Below are 18845 nucleotides of genomic sequence, written 5' to 3' on the forward strand. Positions count from 1 at the left end.
TGCAGTCCATGGGGTCCCAAAGAGTCGGACACAACAGAATGACTGAACTGAGCCAGTCTATGTCTTTTGGGTGGTGCATTTGAACTTACTATCATTTTCTTAATTCTTTTGGGTTTATTTTCTGCAGGTCTTTTCCTTCTCTGGTGTTTCCTGCCTAGAGAATTTTCTTTAGCATTTGTTGTAAAGCTGGTTTGGCAGTGCTGAGTTCTCTTAAATTTTGCTTGTATGGAAAGCTTTTGATTTCCCCATCAAATTCGAATGAGAGTCTTGCTGGGTAGAGTATTGCTGACTGCAGTTTCTTCCCTTTCATCACTTTTAAAAATATAAATTTATTTATTTTAATTGGAGGTTAATTACTTTACAATATTGTATTGGTTTTGCCATACATCAACATGAATCCGCCACAGGTATACACATGTTCCCCATCCTGAACCCCCCTCCCTCCCTGTACCATCCCTCTGGGTCATCCCAGTGCACCAGCCCGAATATTCCAATATCATTCATCAAATCTGGACTGGTGATTCATTTCATATATGATATTATACATGTTACTATGCCATTCTCCCAAATCATCCCACCTTCTCCCTCTCCCACAGAGTCCAAAAGACTGTTCTATACATCTGTGTCTTTTTTGCTGTCTCACATACAGGTTTATAATTACCATCTTTCTAAATTCCATATATATGCATTAGTATGCTGTATTGGTGTTTTACTTTCTGGCTTACTTCAATCTGTATATAGGCTCCAGTTTCATCCACCTCATTAGAACTGATTCAAATGTATTCTTTTTAATGGCTGAGTAATACTCCATTGTGCATATGTACCACAGCTTTCTTATCCATTCGTCTGCTGATAGACATCTAGGTTACTTCCATGTCCTGGCTATTATAAACAGTGCTGTGATGAACATTGGGGTACACGTGTCTCTTTCAACTCTGGTTTCCTCAGTGTGTATGCCCAGCAGTGGGATTGCTGGGTCATAATGCAGTTCTATTTCCAGTTTTTTAAGGAATCTCCACACTGTTCTCCATAGTGGCTGTCCTAGTTTGCATTCCCACCAACAGTGTAAGAGGGTTCCCTTTTCTCCACACCCTCTCCAACATTTATTGCTTGTAGACTTTTGGATCGTAGCCATTCTGATTGGCATGAAGTGGTACCTCATTGTGGTTTTGATTTGCATTTCTCTGATAATGAATGATGTTGAGCATCTTTTCATGTGTTTGTTAGCCATCCATATGTCTTCTTTGGAGAAATGTCTATTTAGTTCTTTGGTCCATTTTTTGATTGGGTCATTTATTTTTCTGGAATTGAGCTGCAGGAGTTGCTTGTATATTTTTGAGATTAGTTGTTTGTCAGTTGCTTCACTTGCTATTATTTTCTCCCATTCTGAAGGCTGTCTTTCCACCTTGCTTATAGTTTCCTTTGTTGTGCAGAAGCTTTTAAGTTTAATTAGGTCCTATTTGTTTATTTTTGCTTTTATTTCCACTATTCTGGGATGTGGGTCATAGAGGATCCTGCTGTGATTTATGTCAGAGTGTTTTGCCTATGTTCTCCTCCAGGAGTTTTAAATTTTCTGGTCTTACATTTAGATCTTTAATTCATTTTGAGTTTATTTTTGTGTATGGTGTTAGAAAGTGTTCTAGTTTCATTCTCTTACAAGTAGTTGACCAGTTTTTCCAGCACCACTTGTTAAAGAGATTGTCTTTAATCCACTGTATATTTTTGCCTCCTTTGTCAACGATAAGCTGTTCATAGGTGTGTGGATTTATTTCTGGGCTTTCTATTTTGTTCCATTGATCTATATTTCTGTCTTCGTGCCAGTACCATACTGTCTTGGTGACTGTGGCTTTGTAGTAGAGCCTGAAGTCAGGCAGGTTGATTCCTCCAGTTCCATTCTTCTTTCTCAAGATTGCTTTGACTATTCAAGGTTGGTTTTTTTTTTTTTTTGTATTTCCATACAAATTGTGAAATTATTTGTTCTAGCTCTGTGAAAAATACTGCTGGTAGCTTGATAGGGATTGCATTGGATCTATAGATTGCTTTGGGTAGTATGCTTATTTTCACTATATTGATTCTTCCGATCCATGAACATGGTATATTTCTCCATCTATTAGTGTCCTCTTTGATTTCTTTCAACAGTGTCATATAGTTTTCTATATATAGGTCTTTAGAAAGAGAGAGATATAGGTCTTTTGGAGAAGGAAATGGCAATCCACTGCAGTATTCTTGCCTATAAAATCCCATGGACAGGGGAGCCTTACAGGTTACAGTCCATGAGGTTGCAAGAGTCGGACATGATTTAGCAACTAAACCATATCACGAGCTTGCAAGAGTCGGACACGATTTAACAACTAAACCATATATAGGTCTTTAGTTTCTTTAAGTAGATATATTCCTCAGTATTTTATTATTTTCGTTGCAATGGTGAATGGAATTGTTTCCTTAATTTCTCTTTCTATTTTCTCATTATTAGTATATAGGAATGCAAGGGATTTCTGTGTGTTGATTTTATATCCTGCAAATTTACTATATTCATTGATTAGCTCTAGTAATTTTCTGGTGGAGTCTTCAGGCTTTTCTATGAAGAGGATCATGTCATCTGCAAATAGTGAGAGTTTTACTTCTTTTCCAATTTGGATTCCTTTTATTTCTTTTTCTGCTCTGATTGCTGTGGCCAAAACTTCCAAAACTATGTTGAATAGTAGTTGTGAAAGTGGGCACCCTTGTCTTATTCCTGACTTTAGGGGAAATGCTTTCAATTTTTCACCATTGAGGATGTTTGCTGTTGGTTTGTCATATATAGCTTTTATTATGTTGAGGTATGTTCCTTCTATTCCTGCTTTCTGGAGAGTTTTTAAATCATAAATGGATTTTGAATTTTGTCAAAGGCCTTCTCTGCATCTATTGAGATAATCATATGGCTTTTATTTTTTAATTTGTTTATGTGGTGTATTATATTGATTGATTTGTGGATATTAAAGAATCCTTGCATCCCTGGGATAAAGCCCACTTGGTCATGGTGTATGATCTTTTTAATGTGTTGTTGGCTTCTGATTGCTAGAATTTTGTTGAGGATTTTTGCATCTATGTTCATCAGTGATATTGGCCTGTAGTTTTCTTTTTTTGTGGCATCTTTGTCAGGTTTTGGTATTAGGGTGATGGTGGCCTCATAGAATGAGTTTGGAAGTTTACCTTCCTCTGCAATTTTCTGGAAGAGTTTGAGTAGGATAGGTGTTAGCTCTTCTCGAAATTTTTGGTTGAATTCAGCTGTGAAGCTCTCTGGACCTGGGCTTTTGTTTGCTAGAAGATTTCTGATTACAGTTTCAATTTCTGTGCTTGTGATGGGTCTGTTAAGATTTTCTATTTCTTCCTGGTTCAGCTTTGGAAAGTTGCACTTTTCTAAGAATTTGTCCATTTCTTCCAAGTTGTCCATTTTATTGGCATATAATTGCTAATAGTAGTCTCTTATGATCCTTTGTATTTATGTGTTGTCTGTTGTGATCTCTCCATTTTCATTTCTAATTTTATTGATTTGACTTTTCTCCCTTTGTTTCTTGATGAGTCTGGCTAATGGTTTGTCAATTTTATTTGTCCTTTCAAAGAAACAGCTTTTGGCTTTGTTGATTTTTGCTATGGTCTCTTTTGTTTCTTTTGCATTTGTTTCTGCCCTTTTTTTTTTTTTTTTTCTGCCCTAACTTTTAAGATTTATTTCCTTCTACTAACCCTGGGGTTCTTCATTTCTTCCTTTTCTAGTTGCTTTAGGTGTAGAGTTAGGTTATTTATTTGACTTTTTTCTTGTTTCTTGAGGTATGCCTGTATTGCTATGAACTTTCCCCTTAGCACTGCTTTTACAGTGTCCCACAGGTTTTGGGTTGTTGTGTTTTCATTTTCATTTGTTTCTATGCATATTTTGATTTCTTTTTTGATTTCTTCTGTGATTTGTTGGCTATTCAGCAGCATGTTGTTCAGTCTCCATATGTTGGAATAGTTTTTCTCCTGTAATTGAGATCTAATCTTACTGCACTGTGGTCAGAAAAGATGCTTGGAATTATTTCATTTTTTTTGAATTTACCAAGGCTAGATTTATGACCCAGGATGTGATCTATCCTGGAGACGGTTCCTGTGTGCACTTGAGAAAAAGGTGAAATTCATTGTTTTGGGGTGAAATGTTCTATAGATATCAATTAGGTCTAACTGTTCTACTGTATCATTTAAAGTTTGTGTTTCATCACTTTAAATATATCCTGTCATTCCCTTCTGGCTTGTAGAGTTTCTGTTGAGAAATCAACTGATAGCCTGGAAGGAGTCCCCCTATATGTTATTTGTCATTTTTCCTTATTGCCTTTAATATTTTATCTGTTTTTAATTTTTGTCAATTTGTTTTCTATGTGTCTCAGTGTGTTCCTCATTGAGTTTATCATGCCTGGGACTCTCTGTGCTTCCTGGATTTACATATCTCCACTTCATTTACTTGTTCTGGGGGTTTATCTTGTCCTTTCCTCTGGGATATAACTTTCTGCTTTTTCATCCTGATTAACTTTCTATAACGTGGTTTTTGTTTTAGCCCTGTGGGACTGTGGTTTTTCATGCTTCTGTCTGCCCTCTGATGAAGGAGGCTAACAGGCCTGTGTAAGTTTCCTGATGGTAGGGACTGGTTTTGGGAAGAACTGGGTCTTGCTCTGGTGGATAGGGCCTTGCTCAGTAAAACTTTAATTCAATTATCTGCTGATGGGTGGGGTTGCACTCTCTCCCTGGTAGTTTGTGGCCTGAGTCAACAGCCCGGGGGTGTAAGGGCTCTATGGTAGGGTTAATGACAACCTCCAAGGCATACACCAAGGAGGGCCTTCCCAGACTGCTGTTGCCAGTGCCCCACTTCCTGTGGTGAGCCTCTGCCGACGCATGCCTCCACAGGAGACTCTTCGACTTGCAGGTATTTTTGGTCCAGTCTCCTGTGGGGTCACTGCTCCCTTCCCTTGGGTCTCAGTGCACATGAGACTTTGTTCCCTCTAAGAGCGAAGTCTGTTTTCCCCAGTCCTGTAGAAGTCCTATAATTAAATCCCACTGGCTTTCAAGATCAGATTCCCTGGGGATTCCCAGTCCTTTTGTTGGATCAGCAGGCTGGGAAGAACCTTCACAACAGTGGGAAAACTTCTTTGGTGTTATTGTTCTCCAGTTTGAAGGTTACCCACATGGTGGGTATGGCATTTGATTTTATCATGATTGCACCTTTACTGTCCTGCTGCAGCTTCTTGTCTTTGGACATGGGGTATCATCTGTGGTGGGTTCCCGTGTCCTCTTGTTGATGGTTATTCAACAGCTAGTTGCAATTTGATGCTCTCACAGGAGATGAGCTCACATCCTTCTCCACCATCTTGCACTGGTGTCATTATATGGCATTTTTTAACTTCTAGAAATTGATCTGGTTCTCTTTTAGATGTTTTATTTCCCTCTTAAAATTTTCCATCTTTTAATCTATTTAAGTGATTTTCCATCTAATTTCTTTAAATATTTATGTCACTTATTTTACATAAATTTCTTATCTAATGATTGCAACATCTGGGGCACTTGTGGCCATATTTTTCTGTTTCATATGTCTCACAGCTTTCTTTTTTATACATAAGACAATGTGTTTAAAATAACTTGAGAGAATAGAGTACATTTTGTTTTCCCTTAAAGAGGGCAAGATATTTCAGGACCCTAAGAGTAAGGAATTGATCACTTTTGTCCAATTAGAGATTGAGTTGGATGAAGGAATCTGTGGAGGCTTTAGCAGGTTCTTGTTCTATGGCTTTGAGGGTGAAATCAACCTTATGCATATTACCAATTCCTCATTCTAGCAGGTCTTTGGAATCTAAGCATGATGGTTATAAATTGCTCTCTCTCTCTCTGCTTTCAATCATAGCCTTCCAACTTCCTGAAATACTAAAAACTCAGCAGAAGTTCCACTGGAGAAATTTAGCAAGAACTAGTTCTCTATCTGAGGATTTTAAAGACTCTAATCCATCACATTAGCCCACAAATCTTTGTAAATTTATAACTTATGAAACTATAAATTTTCAATTACCCCAGTAAAATCTCTCTGCCAGAGAAGCCCAAGTTTCATCCTACCATCCCAGATTTTGGCATTTCTGCTTACCTAGGAACGGCTTCTTTTTATTAAGAATTAATTTTCTAGTTTTCTTTTCATTTACAGCTCTCTAGCTGTCAAACGGATATTACATACATGCACAATACATACATATATGGAGAGAGGGGGGCAGAGAGGGACAGAGGGTGAGAGAGTCTAAGAGATATTGGTTACCCATTTTGGCTAGTTGGTATGGGAAAATATGACTTTCTATTTTACTCCTGCTATTCATGTCTAGTTTTGTAGCATTGTGTTTGGAAAAGATACTTGATACAATTTGTATCTTCTTGAATTTGTTGAGACAGGTTTTGTGACCTAACACATGATCTATCCTGGAGAATATTCCATATATGCTGGATAAGAATGCATATTCTTCTGTGACTCAAAGGAATGTTGTATATATGTCTGGTAGGTCCATTTTGTCTAAAATATTCAAATATAGTTTCTTATTGTGTCTTATAACTTTTCCACTGCTGTGAGTCAAGTATTAAAGTCTTCTATTATTGTACTATTGCTTATTTCTTCTTTTAGTTCTGCATTTTATACATTTAGGTCCTTCAGTGTGAGGTGGATAAATATTTAACATCATTATATCTTGTTGTGAATTGATCTTTTATCATTATTTAATGACTTTGTTGTCTTTTTTCACCATTTTTAGTCTACAGTGTATATATATGTCACTATTTCTGCTCTCTATGATTACCATTTACTTATAATATCTTTTCCTATTCCTTCACTTTATCCTTAAAGCTAAAGTGAGTCTATTATTTTTTAATCCATTCAGTTTTTCTATTTCTTCATTGGAGAATTTAATCCATCTACATTTAAAGTACTTATTGATAGTTAAGGTCTTACTATTGCCATTTTGTTAACTGTTCACTGTTTCACAATTTCTCTGTTCCTTTCTTTTCCTCTTGCTGTCTTCCTTTTTGATTTGATGACTTCTTGTGGTGGTATACTTTGATCTCTTTATTTTAATCTTTTGTGTATCTACTACAGGTTTTACTTTTGTGGTTACAATGAGGTTAACATAAAATCTATTATAGTTATAATATGTTATGCTAACATGTTAACATAATAACAGCTTAACTTTGATAACATACAGAAACTATACCTGCCCCTTCACTTACATTTTAGGTCATTGATATTACAAAATACATCTTTTTAATATTGTGTATCCAATAACAAATCATTGTAGTTAATAATAGTCAAAATAATATGCATAAAATTTATCTGGGAACACTTTGAGTCTCTGTCTATGCTTGCCCTTGTGTGATTATGTGAAAGAACATATATCTGCATAATAGCTCCTTTCTCTTGCTTCTGTTCTGTTCATCCTTTTCACCTTCCCAGCAAATGATAGGCATTTTTAGCTTCTGTAATTACAAGGCTCACTCCTATTAGCAGATAAATGTGCAACTTTAGGAAATATTTTCTTCAAAACACAATACAAAGGTATTGAAAAAGACATCAGGTGAATTTCAAGAGAATGAGTCATTCCTTGTGAATTCATGGAATCTCTATTGTCTTTGTACATAAGTATCACTACCATAAACTGAGTGCTTACTGTGATACACTAACATCCTAAATGCTTTGCATACTTCATCTATGAAGAAACCGAAATTTCTACTGAGCTTCAATAACTTTATGTCAAGCAATTAATAAAATGACAAAGGATTTAAGCTTAAATATTTTTTATTTCAAAGTTGGTGACCTTAAACATTGTACTCTCTTACTATACAATTTGGACTAGTGGATTGATTATCAGACAGAAAATACAAGTTTACTCCTGATTCTAAGAAATATAAAGAAGGAAAAGTTGCTAACTGACCTCTTAATTTTCTTTTAAGATGAAATGTTGCTCCTGTAATCCTTGGTGGTCACTGCTTCTGTTAAGAAATCTCTGGGAAGAAGACAAAAGAAAGCTCTTCTTCTATCAGTATCTCACTACTCAAAGAAAGGGCTCATAGTATGTCACTTCTTGGCTCCAATCCCACTTTTTTCCATCACCTTTTTTGCATAAACTTCCGCTATTTCTTCCTGTTAACCTTGGCTTTGGTATAGCACTTTCCTATTTAAGCAAATTTTGTCCTGGTGTTTGTATATTAGTTTTAGTGGTGATTTATTTTGAAGTACTTCAGTATTATTACCATGTGTAAACAATTTTATTTTAATCTGTAACAATGCTTTAGAGTAGCCTTATTTATATAGGAATGTTATAAGTATTTATGTGAGAAATTTGTCATGTCTAACATTTGTTTTGGGTTAGAAGAATCTAGCATCCTTGTGTATATAAGGTCTAAAAAACTGCAAGTCTAATTCTTTATGGAAAACTATCACTCATAGGCCAAATCTGACCAACTTCTTATTTTGTAAATAAGTTTTTATTGCAACACAACTATACTCATTTGTTTTTCATCTTATCTATGGTTCCCTTTGTTTTACAACATGTAATTGAGCAGTTGCAACAGATATCATATGGTCCACAAAATATTAAATATTTACTATCTTGGCTTTAGTGAAAAAATTTGCCAAGGAACAAAATGTGTGTTCTTGTTCACCCTACCGCCATGATTTGGTCAGGACTCTGGTTCCCAACCAGAACCATCTTATGGTTCAGCCATCTTTAACATGTGTTTTCCAAGATAGCAAAAGAAGAGGAAAATCACAGAGTTTACTGCATGGTATGTACCTGGAAGGGCTGCCAATCACTTTTCCCCAGATTCCACTGATCAAAATTCAGTCTTTTGCTTCAATTAACTGAGTAAGGAGGCTGGAAAACGTAGGCTAATTGTGTCCTGAAGAAACAGAAAATGGGTTTGGTGAAAAGCGAGCCTGTCTCTGCCAAAGAGACCTTGCAGATAAAGTTTTGGGGCTGGAGATCAAATAAGATGTGGTGAGGTAAGAGAAAAAAAGAGTCAAAGATATGTTCAAAAATTTTAATATGGGAAACTTCAGATGGTTATGAACCTAGGGGAGGTTGGGCATGTAAAAAGAAAAGCAACATTGGAAAGGGAGGGAAGCAAATAAAAAAATAAATAAATTCCATTTCAATGTATGATTTTCAAAAGATTTTAGGCCTTCAAAGCAGAAGTATTTAGCATGCATTTGGACATATAGGAGCTATATTAAATTTAAGATATAACCCAGGGACACAGAATTTTGATTCTTCAAAATATAAATAGTAAGCAGCAGTAAAAGTCATGAGATTGACTTGGGACTACACATAAATAGGAAAACAGAGCTATAGACAGAAAAAGCATTGTGTGTAATATAATATGTATCTGCATTTTTACAAATAAATAGAAACAAAAAGATTAAAATTGTCTTTGCCTTAAAAAAGCTCACAGTTGAGTGGAAATGAAGGAAGTTAATGATTACTTGTGTGATAAATGTTATGAAAGATCTGTAGTATGGAATGGGAGCATATAGGAAGGGTAACAAACATTCAGTAAATACTGAATGAATTATGTTCAAATATATGATACAAAATTCTACCATTCCTTGATAAAGGGTCTCACAGCTCTTACTTGCATAGTTGACAAATCCTCCTACAACTACACAGAAAAGATTCCTACCTCCACTACTATACACTTACCTTTATTAAGTGCTTACTCTGTGGAATGCAATAAGTTGCTTTTTATGTTTTTTTTTCCATTCAATTCATAACAATGCTATGTGACATGAACTATTATTTTTAAATAAGTCCCCAGAAGATATGTATTTTTCTAAATACAGAACAGAAAAATGGGGTAACAAAGAGATTATCTAATTTGTTATGGAATTCTACATCTGTCATACTTTTACCACATCACAGTATCCCCCTTTGTTCTTTTTGAAGGATAATTAAAAATACCAATATGACTTGCTCATTAGCTTTCTGCAAATTAACAAGAAAACAGAGAGCTGGAGCCATGATTTAAATAGAAAGTTACGATTTTACAGAAAATTAGGGAAATGCTACTAGGATTTTTTTAGCAGTCCAGCAAAGAAGCACAATGCATAACTGCTGTTGCAAAATACTTAATTTTTGGAACTTTAGCATAGATTAAGAAAATTAGAGAATTTAAAAAAAGAAACACAAACCCTGCATATATAACTGATGAGCAGTAAAGAGAAATTTTGAATGATATTAGCTTTACTGTATAAAGTGAACAATGTCATAATAACAGTGAGACATTTATTTTTCTAGATTGAAAATACTATTGAAAATCATCCAAAATTTTACAAAGACTTTTCATGTATTTTTATATTGTTCTTTACATTTTAAATTCTATACCATATATTCAGTTCAGTTCAGTTCAGTTGCTCAGTCATGTCCGACTCTTTGAGACCCCATGAATCACGGCACTCCGGGCCTCCCTGTCCATCACCAATTCCCGGAGTTTACTCAAACTTATGTCCATGGAGTCGGTGATGCCATCCAGCCATTTCATCCTCTGTCATCCCCTTCTCCTCCTGCCCCCAATCCCTCCCAGCATCAGAGCCTTTTCCAATGAGTCAATTCTTCGCCTGAGGTGGCCAAAGTATTGGAGTTTCAGCTTTAGCATCAGTCCTTCCAATGAACACCCAGGACTGATCTCCTTTAGAATGGACTGGTTGGATCTCCTTGAAGTCCAAGGGACCCTCAAGAGTCTTCTCCAACACCACAGTTCAAACGCATCAATTCTTTGGCACTCAGCTTTCTTCACAGTCCAACACTCACATCCATACATAACTACTGGAAAAACCATAGCCTTGACTAGACAGACTTTTGTTGGCAAAGTAATGTCTCTGCTTTTCAATACACTATCTAGGTTGCTCATAACTTTTCTTCCAAGGAGTAAGTGTCTTTTAATTTCATGGCTGCAGTCACTATCTGCAGTGATTTTGGAGCCCAAAAATATAAAGTCTGACACTGTTTGCACTGTTTCCCCATCTATTTGCTATGAAGTGATGGGACTGGATGCCATGATCTTCATTTTCTGAATGTTGAGCTTTAAGCCAACTTTTTCACTCTCTTCTTTCACTTTCATCAAGAGGCTTTTTAGTTCCTCTTCACTTTCTGCCATAAGTGTGGTGTCATCTGCATATCTGAGGTTATTGATATTTCTCCTGGCAATCTTGATATATTACATAGACTTAAAATGATTATATACCATTTCTGGATACTTTATAATCACAGTTACTTGATTATATGTGTCCTTTCTCTTAACTCTCTCCTCTGTTCCCTATATAAGTGAAGGCTAACACAACAAAAGTAAATATACAAAATCTTACAGTCTTCTAGGAAGTTATTACAAATATTTAATTTTCCTTTTCAATTTATATTTTCTGAATTCTTATAAGAACACAAGTCACCAATATAATGGTGAAACTTTTATTTTGAAAAAAGAAAGTTTTAATAAAATAAACATGAAATATAATTAAATATATGAAAGCAGGCTATGAAACTGATCAATGAACACAGTGTCTCAATAAAAGTCAACAGTTGGGACCACAAAAACTATTCAAAGTTTGCCATAGAAGCTGTAAATAGATTACAAATTGCTGAACTCATAATATGAAACAATAAAAGTAATGGCTTTGCAATAATTCCTGAATTAAATTAAGTCAGCTTTCATCGTTCCCTGGGTATCTAGATATATAAGGAATCTTTAGGTGTGCCAAGTCAACTTGATTTAAGTTAAATTATGATCAAGAAGATATACATTTTAATTATCCTTTATATTTTAGAAGATATATTTACAAATCAATCTTGTGACATAGAGTACTTTTTCTTTCACAGTATTATTTCAAAGTCCTTTAACTAAACAATGGCCATAATTCAAAATGACCACAGAATGTGATCTGGCTTCAGTTCACTTTATCATTCCATCAGGAACCTTAGTGACTAACTTCTTTTTCACAATTGCAGCTTTTGTTCTAGCATCTTGAAGTCTTTCACAAGCTTTCTCAAAGGCAATCATATCATTAACAAACTTTTCTTCATAGTGTCTTTTATGTATTTCTTGAGCCCTAAGAACAAAGGAAGGTAACAGAAGGAGATACTTTTACACAGCTAAAACCATAACAATCAATTAAACTGTAACTATAATTAGATGTCATCAAAATAGATACATACAAATGAGAGAAAGATAAAGCTCCACTTACTGCATAAAATTTTATTATATCATTAAATAATATTCATCTTTGGCTAATATTTCTAAGTTTTCTATTAGCTGTAACTGAGAATTCTTAAAAACACTGGCTTAGATTCCCAAAGTGGCATCTAAACCAGACTCTGCCATGATTTGCAGAATTTGTATTTAAGCCTCACTAAATCCAAGCTCTATCTAGGACTATATCTGTGGACAGTACTCCACAAACTCACATGTTGAAATACTAACCCACAGTACCTTAGACTGAGACTGTATTTGGAGAAAGGTCTTTCAGAGGTGTCCTTATAAGAACATGAGGGGACATCAATGATACACACACATAAAACAAAGGTTATGTGAGGACACAGTGAGAAGGTAGCCATCTTCAAACCAAGGAGAAAGGCCTCAGGGGAAGCCAATCCTAAAAACATCTTCATCTTGGACTTCTACTCTCCACGACTTGAGAAAACAAATTTCTGTTGCTTAAATAACCGAATATGTGCTATTTTGCTATGGTAGCCCTGCTGCTGCTACTGCTGCTAAGTCACTTCAGTCGTGTCCGACTCTGTGCATCCCCATAGACGGCAGCCCACCAGGCTCCCCCGTCCCTGGGATTCTCCAGGCAAGAACACTGGAGTGAGTTGCCATTTCCTTCTCCAATGCATGAAAGTGAAAAGTAAAAGTGAAGTCGCTCAGTCGTGTCCGACTCTTCACGACCCCATGGACTGCAGCCTACCACGCTCCTCCACCCATGGGATTTTCCAGGCAAGAGTACTGGAGTGGGGTGCCATCGGCAGACCAATGAACTCTTACTATGTTAGAGAAATGTGAACCAGATTACGTAGGCAAACCTGAGAAATGCCATAGGCTTTAGGAGAATTATTTCATAAATACTCATTCATTCAAGAGTTATATACTATAATGTTTGCCACTATCCCTAGATGCTTGAAACAAAGATAAATAAGGTATAATTATGAGACACTTATAGAAGGTAAAGAGAAATAAAGGTATATGAATATATAAATGAACTATATATTATTATACATACATTTGTATTTAGGTATACTCAGAAATGTGGATTTGGGGAGTGGAAGAGAGGCCTAAGTCTAGAAAGTCTGCAATTTATTGACTACATGATTTTGAACGTTACTTAAGTTCTCTCTATCTCATTTTCTTTATCTTTTAAAAGGGAATAATTCAACTCATAGGATTTAGTGAAGGACTAAATGAGTTAATGTATTTAAAATCCTGGTGTAGCCAACAATTAATAAGGTGTTAACCATGGCCATGGTTCTCATTCAGGTCTTGGGGTCCTCTTTCCAAGATTGCTAAAGAATTCATTTCCTTTTCACTCTTCCTACATGACTCCTCTCATTTTCAAGTCAGCAATGTCGTGTCAAATCTTCCTTCTTCTTTGAGTCTCTTGACTTTCTGCTTCTGCATTTAAAGACTCATGAGAGGGGGGCGGTCCTAAGATGGCGGAGGAATAGGATGGGGAGACCACTTTCTCCCCCACAATTCATCAAAAGAACATTTAAATGCTGAGTAAATTCCACAAAACAACTTCTGAATGCTGGCAGAGGACATCAGGCACCCAGAAAAGCAGCCCATTGTCTTCAAAAGGAGGTAGGAATAAATATAAAAGACAAAAAGAGACAAAAGAGGGAGGGATGGAGCTCCATCCCAGGAAGGGAGTCTTAAAAAGAGAGAAGTTTCCAAACACCAGGAAACACTCTCACTGCTGAGTCTGTGGCGAGCCTTGGAAGCACAGAGGGCAACATAACAGGGAGGAAAAATAAATAAATAATTAAAACCCACAGATTATAAGCCCAACGGTAACTGCCCCAGCGGAGAAGCAGCAAAGACGCCTGCACCCACCACTAGCAAGTGGGGGCTGGGTATGGGGGGGGCGCGGGCTGCATTGCTTAGAGTAAGGATCTGGCCTGAATGCCCCGAGGGCAATCTGAGCAAACTAACTTGGGCTAGCAAACCAGACTGTGGGATAGCTACAACACAAAAAGCCCTAAGACACCGCCAGACCGGGGCACAGAACAAAGGACTGAACATAACTAGCCGGCTGCAGACCATCCCCCTCCGGTGACAGGCAGCCAGAGCTGGAAGGGGGCAGTCGCAGCCCCAGAGAAACATTATCTAACAAACTGCCAGCAGGCTTCTTTGCTAACTAGACTTCTTGGGGTTCTAGACAGTCAACATCTGCTTGAGAAGGTGCGCCAGCTGTACACCCAGAAAACCGAGCGGCGGGGACAGGGAAGGTGATAAGTCGCAGAGACCATGCTCACCAAACACCTCATCACCTGAGCTGCTCGGACCTGGGAAGGGCACAAAACGCAGGCCCAACCAAGTCTGCGCCTCTGGGAACTACCCAAGTGCCTGAACCTGAGTGGCTTAGACCTGGGAGGTGCGTGCAGCCCAGGGCTGACCTCAGATGGTTCCCAGTGGAGCAACCTAGAGCCTGAGCAGTGTGGGCAGGGAAGGCACATGCACTGTGAGCGGGGGCAGGCCCAGTGTGGCTGAGGCACTGCTAGCACACGCCAATGTTATTTGTTTGCAGCGTCCCTCCCTCCGCACAGTGCGACTGAACAAGTGAGCCTAAAACAAGTGTCCACCACCACCCACTTTGTGTCAGGGCGGAAATCAGACACTGAAGAGACCAGCAAACAGAAGAAGCTAAAACAGAGGGAACTGCCTTGGAAGGGACAGGTGCAATAGATTAAAACCCTGTTGTTAGCACGACTACATAGGAAGGGGCCTATAGATCTTGAGAAATATAAGCCGGACCAAAGAACTATCCAAAAATGAACTGACCCCACAATACCCACAACAACACCAGAGAAAGTCCTAGATATAGTTTTACTATTTTTATGATCATTCTTTTTTTTTAAATTTTTTAAATTTTTAAGTCCTCTATTACTCCTTTAATTTTCACTTTTATAACCTATTACTTTGCAAAAAAAAAAAAGACCCTATTTTTTAAAGCAAACTTCATATATATATATATTATAATTTTTGTGACTTTTTTTCTTCTTTTCTCTAATATTGTATTTTTGAAATTCCAAACTCTAGATCTTTAATCTTTGCTTTTTGGCATTTGTTATCAATTTTGTACCTTTAAGAACCCAATCTTCAGTACCCATTTTTACTTTGGAGCGAGATTACTGGCTTGACTGCTCTCTCCCCCTTTTGATTCTCCTTTTTCTCCACCAGGTCGCCTGTCTCCTCCCTACCCCCTCTCTTCTCTACCCAACTCTGTGAATCTCTGTGTGTTCCAGAAGGTGGAGAACACTTAGGGAACTGATTACTGGTTGGATCTGTCTCTCTCCTTTTGATTCCCCGCTTTTATTCTCCTGGCCACCTCTGTCTCCTTCCTCCCTCTTCTCCTCTCTGTATAACTCCATGAACATCTCTGAGCGGTCCAGTTGTGGGGTGCACAAAAGGAAGTGATTACTGGCTAGCTTACTCTCTCCTCTATTGATTCCACCTCATCTCATTCGGGTCACCTCTAGCTCCCTCCTCCCTCTTCTCCATGTAACTCTGTGAAGCTCTCTGGGTGTCCTTCACTATGGAGAAACTTTTCATCTTTAACCTAGATGTTTTATCAATGGTGTTGTATAGAAGGAGAAGTCTTGAGACTACTGTAAAAATAAGACTGAAAACCAGAAGCAGGAGGCTAAAGTCCAAATCCTGAGAACACCAGAGAACTCCTGACTCCAGGGAACATTAATTGACAGGAGCTCATCAAACGCCTCCACACCTACACTAAAACCAAGCACCACCCAAGGGCCAACGAGTTCCAGAGCAAGACATACCACACAAATTCTCCAGCAACACAGGAACACAGCCCTGAGCTCCAATATACAGGCTGCCCAAAGTTACACCAAAACCATTGACATCTCATAACCCCATTACTGGACACTTCATTGCACTCCAGAGAGAAGAAATCCAGCTCCACCCACCAGAACAGCGACACAAGCTTTCCTAACCAAGAAATCTTGAAAGCCACCTGTACAACCCCACCCACAGCAAGGAAACTCCACAATAAAGACAACTCCACAAACTGCCAGAATAGAGAAAGGCCACCCCAAACTCAGCAATATAAACAAGATGAAGAGACAGAGGAATATCCAGCAGGTAAAGGAACAGGATAAATGCCCACCAAACCAAACAAAAGAGGAGGAGATAAGGAATCTACCTGATAAAGAATTCCAAATAATGATAGTGAAAATGATGTAAAATCTTGAAATCAAAACGGAATCACAGATAAATAGCCTGGAGACAAGGATTGAGAAGATGCAAGAAAGCTTTAACAAGGACCTAGAAGAAATAAATAAGAGTCAATATATAATGAATAATGCAATAAATGAGATCAAAAACACTCTGGAGGCAACAAACAGTAGAAGATAGGATCTCATATGCTAGTAAAGTAATGCTCAAAATTCTCCAAGCCAGGCTTCAGCAATACATGAACTGTGAACTCCCTGATGTTCAAGCTGGTTTTAGAAAAGGTAGAGGAATCAGAGATCAAATTGCCAACATCTGCTGGATCATGGAAAAAGCAAGAGAGTTCCAGAAAAACATCTATTTCTGCTTTATTGACTATGCCAAAGCCTTTGACTGTGTGGATCACAATCAACTGTGGAAAATTCTGAAAGAGATGGGAATACCAGACCACCTGACCTGCCTCTTGAGAAATCTGTATGCAGGTCAGGAAGCAACAGTTAGAACTGGACATGGAACAACAGACTGGTTCCAAATAGGAAAAGGAGTCCGTCAAGGCTGTATATTGTCACCCTGCTTATTTAACTTATATGCAGAGTACATCATGAGAAATACTGGACTGGAAGAAACACAAGCTGGAATCAAGATTGATGGGAGAAATATCAATAACCTCAGATATGCAGATGACACCACCCTTTTGGCAGAAAGTGAAGAGGATCTAAAAAGCCTCTTGATGAAAGTGAAAGAGGAGAGTGAAAAAGTTGGCTTAAAGCTCAACATTCAGAAAACGAAGATCATGGCATCCGGTACCATCACTTCATGGGAAATAGACGGGGAAACAGTGGAAACAGTGTCAGACTTTATTTTTTTGGGCTCCAAAATCACTGAAGATGGTGACTGCAGCCATGAAATGAAAAGACGCTTACTCCTTGGAAGAAAAGTTATGACCAACCTAGACAGTATATTCAAAAGCAGAGACATTTACTTTGCTGACTAAGGTCCATCTAGTCAAGGCTATGGTTTTTCCTGTGGTCATGTATGGATGTGAGAGTTGGACTGTGAAGAAGGCTGAGCACTGAAGAATTGATGCTTTTGAACTATGGTGTTGGAGAAGACTCTTGTGAGTCCCTTGGACTGCAAGGAGATCCAACCAATCCATTCTGAAGGAGATCAGCCCTGGGATTTCTTTGGAAGGAATGATGCTAAAGCTGAAACTCCAGTACTTTGGCCACCTCACGCGAAGAGTTGACTCATTGGAAAAGACTCTGATGCTGGGAGGGATTGGGGGCAGGAGGAGAAGGGGACGACCCAGGATGAGATGGCTGGATGGCATCACCGACTCGATGGACATGAGTCTGAGTGAACTCCGGGAGATGGTGATGGACAGGGAGGCCTGGCGTGCTGCGATTCATGGGGTCGCAAAGAGTCAGACACGACTGAGTGACTGAACTGAACTGAACTGAGGATTAGTGAAGTAGAAGATAGAATGGTAGAAATGAATGAATCAGAGAGGAAAAAATAAAAATGAATTGAAAGAAATGATGACAGTCTCAGAGACCTCCAGGACAGTGCTAAATGCCCCAACATTCAAATCATAGGAGTCCCAGAAGAAGAAGACAAAATGAAAGACCATGAGAAAATACTTGAGATAATAGTTGAAAACTTTCCTAAAATGGGGAAGGAAATAATCATCCAAGTCCAAGAAACCCAGAGAGTCCCAAACAAGATAAACCCAAGGCGAAACACCCCAAGACACATAGTAATCAAATTAACAAAGAGCAAACACAAAGAACAAATACTAAAAGCAGCAAGGGGTAAAAAAAAAATAACACACAAGGGGATTCCCATTAGGATAACAGCTGATCTTTCAACAGAAACTCTTCAGGCCAGGAGGGAATGGCAGGACATACTTAAAGTGATGAAAGAAAATAACCTACAGCCCAGAGGATCTCATTCAAATATGAAGGAGAAATCAAAAGCTTTACAGACAAGCAAAAGCTGAGAGAATTCAGCACCACCAAACCAGCTCTCCAAAAAATGCTAAAGAATCTTCTCTAGACAGGAAACACAAAAAGGGTGTATAAACTTGAACTCCAAACAATGAAGTAAATGGCAATAGGATCATACTTATCAATAATTACCTTAAACATAAATGGGTTGAATGCCGCAACCAAAAGACAAAGACTGGCTGAATGGATACAAAAACAAGACCCCTATATATGTTGTCTACAAGAGACCCACCTCACAACAAGGGACCCATACAGACTGAAAGTGAAGGGCTGGAAAAAGATATTCCATGCAAATGGAGACCAAAAGAAAGCAGGAGTAGCAATACTCATATCAGGTAAAATAGACTTTAAAAC

General features: G+C 37.9%; 1 protein-coding gene across 2 annotated transcripts in view; it reads right to left on the reverse strand.

Moving 5' to 3' along the window:
• Positions 1-11814: 11814 nt before the first annotated feature.
• Positions 11815-18845, reverse strand: part of LRRIQ3 (leucine rich repeats and IQ motif containing 3) — a 198738-nt gene continuing 191707 nt past the window's right edge. For both annotated transcript variants that reach the window (XM_069594697.1, XM_069594703.1), the window contains one exon: positions 11815-12124. In XM_069594697.1, coding sequence (XP_069450798.1) covers positions 11968-12124 — 157 coding nt within the window. In that variant the 3' untranslated portion in view covers positions 11815-11967. The remainder of the gene's footprint in view (positions 12125-18845) is intronic.

This window comes from Ovis canadensis, chromosome 1, assembly GCF_042477335.2.
Source record: "Ovis canadensis isolate MfBH-ARS-UI-01 breed Bighorn chromosome 1, ARS-UI_OviCan_v2, whole genome shotgun sequence".
NCBI lineage: Eukaryota > Metazoa > Chordata > Mammalia > Artiodactyla > Bovidae > Ovis > Ovis canadensis.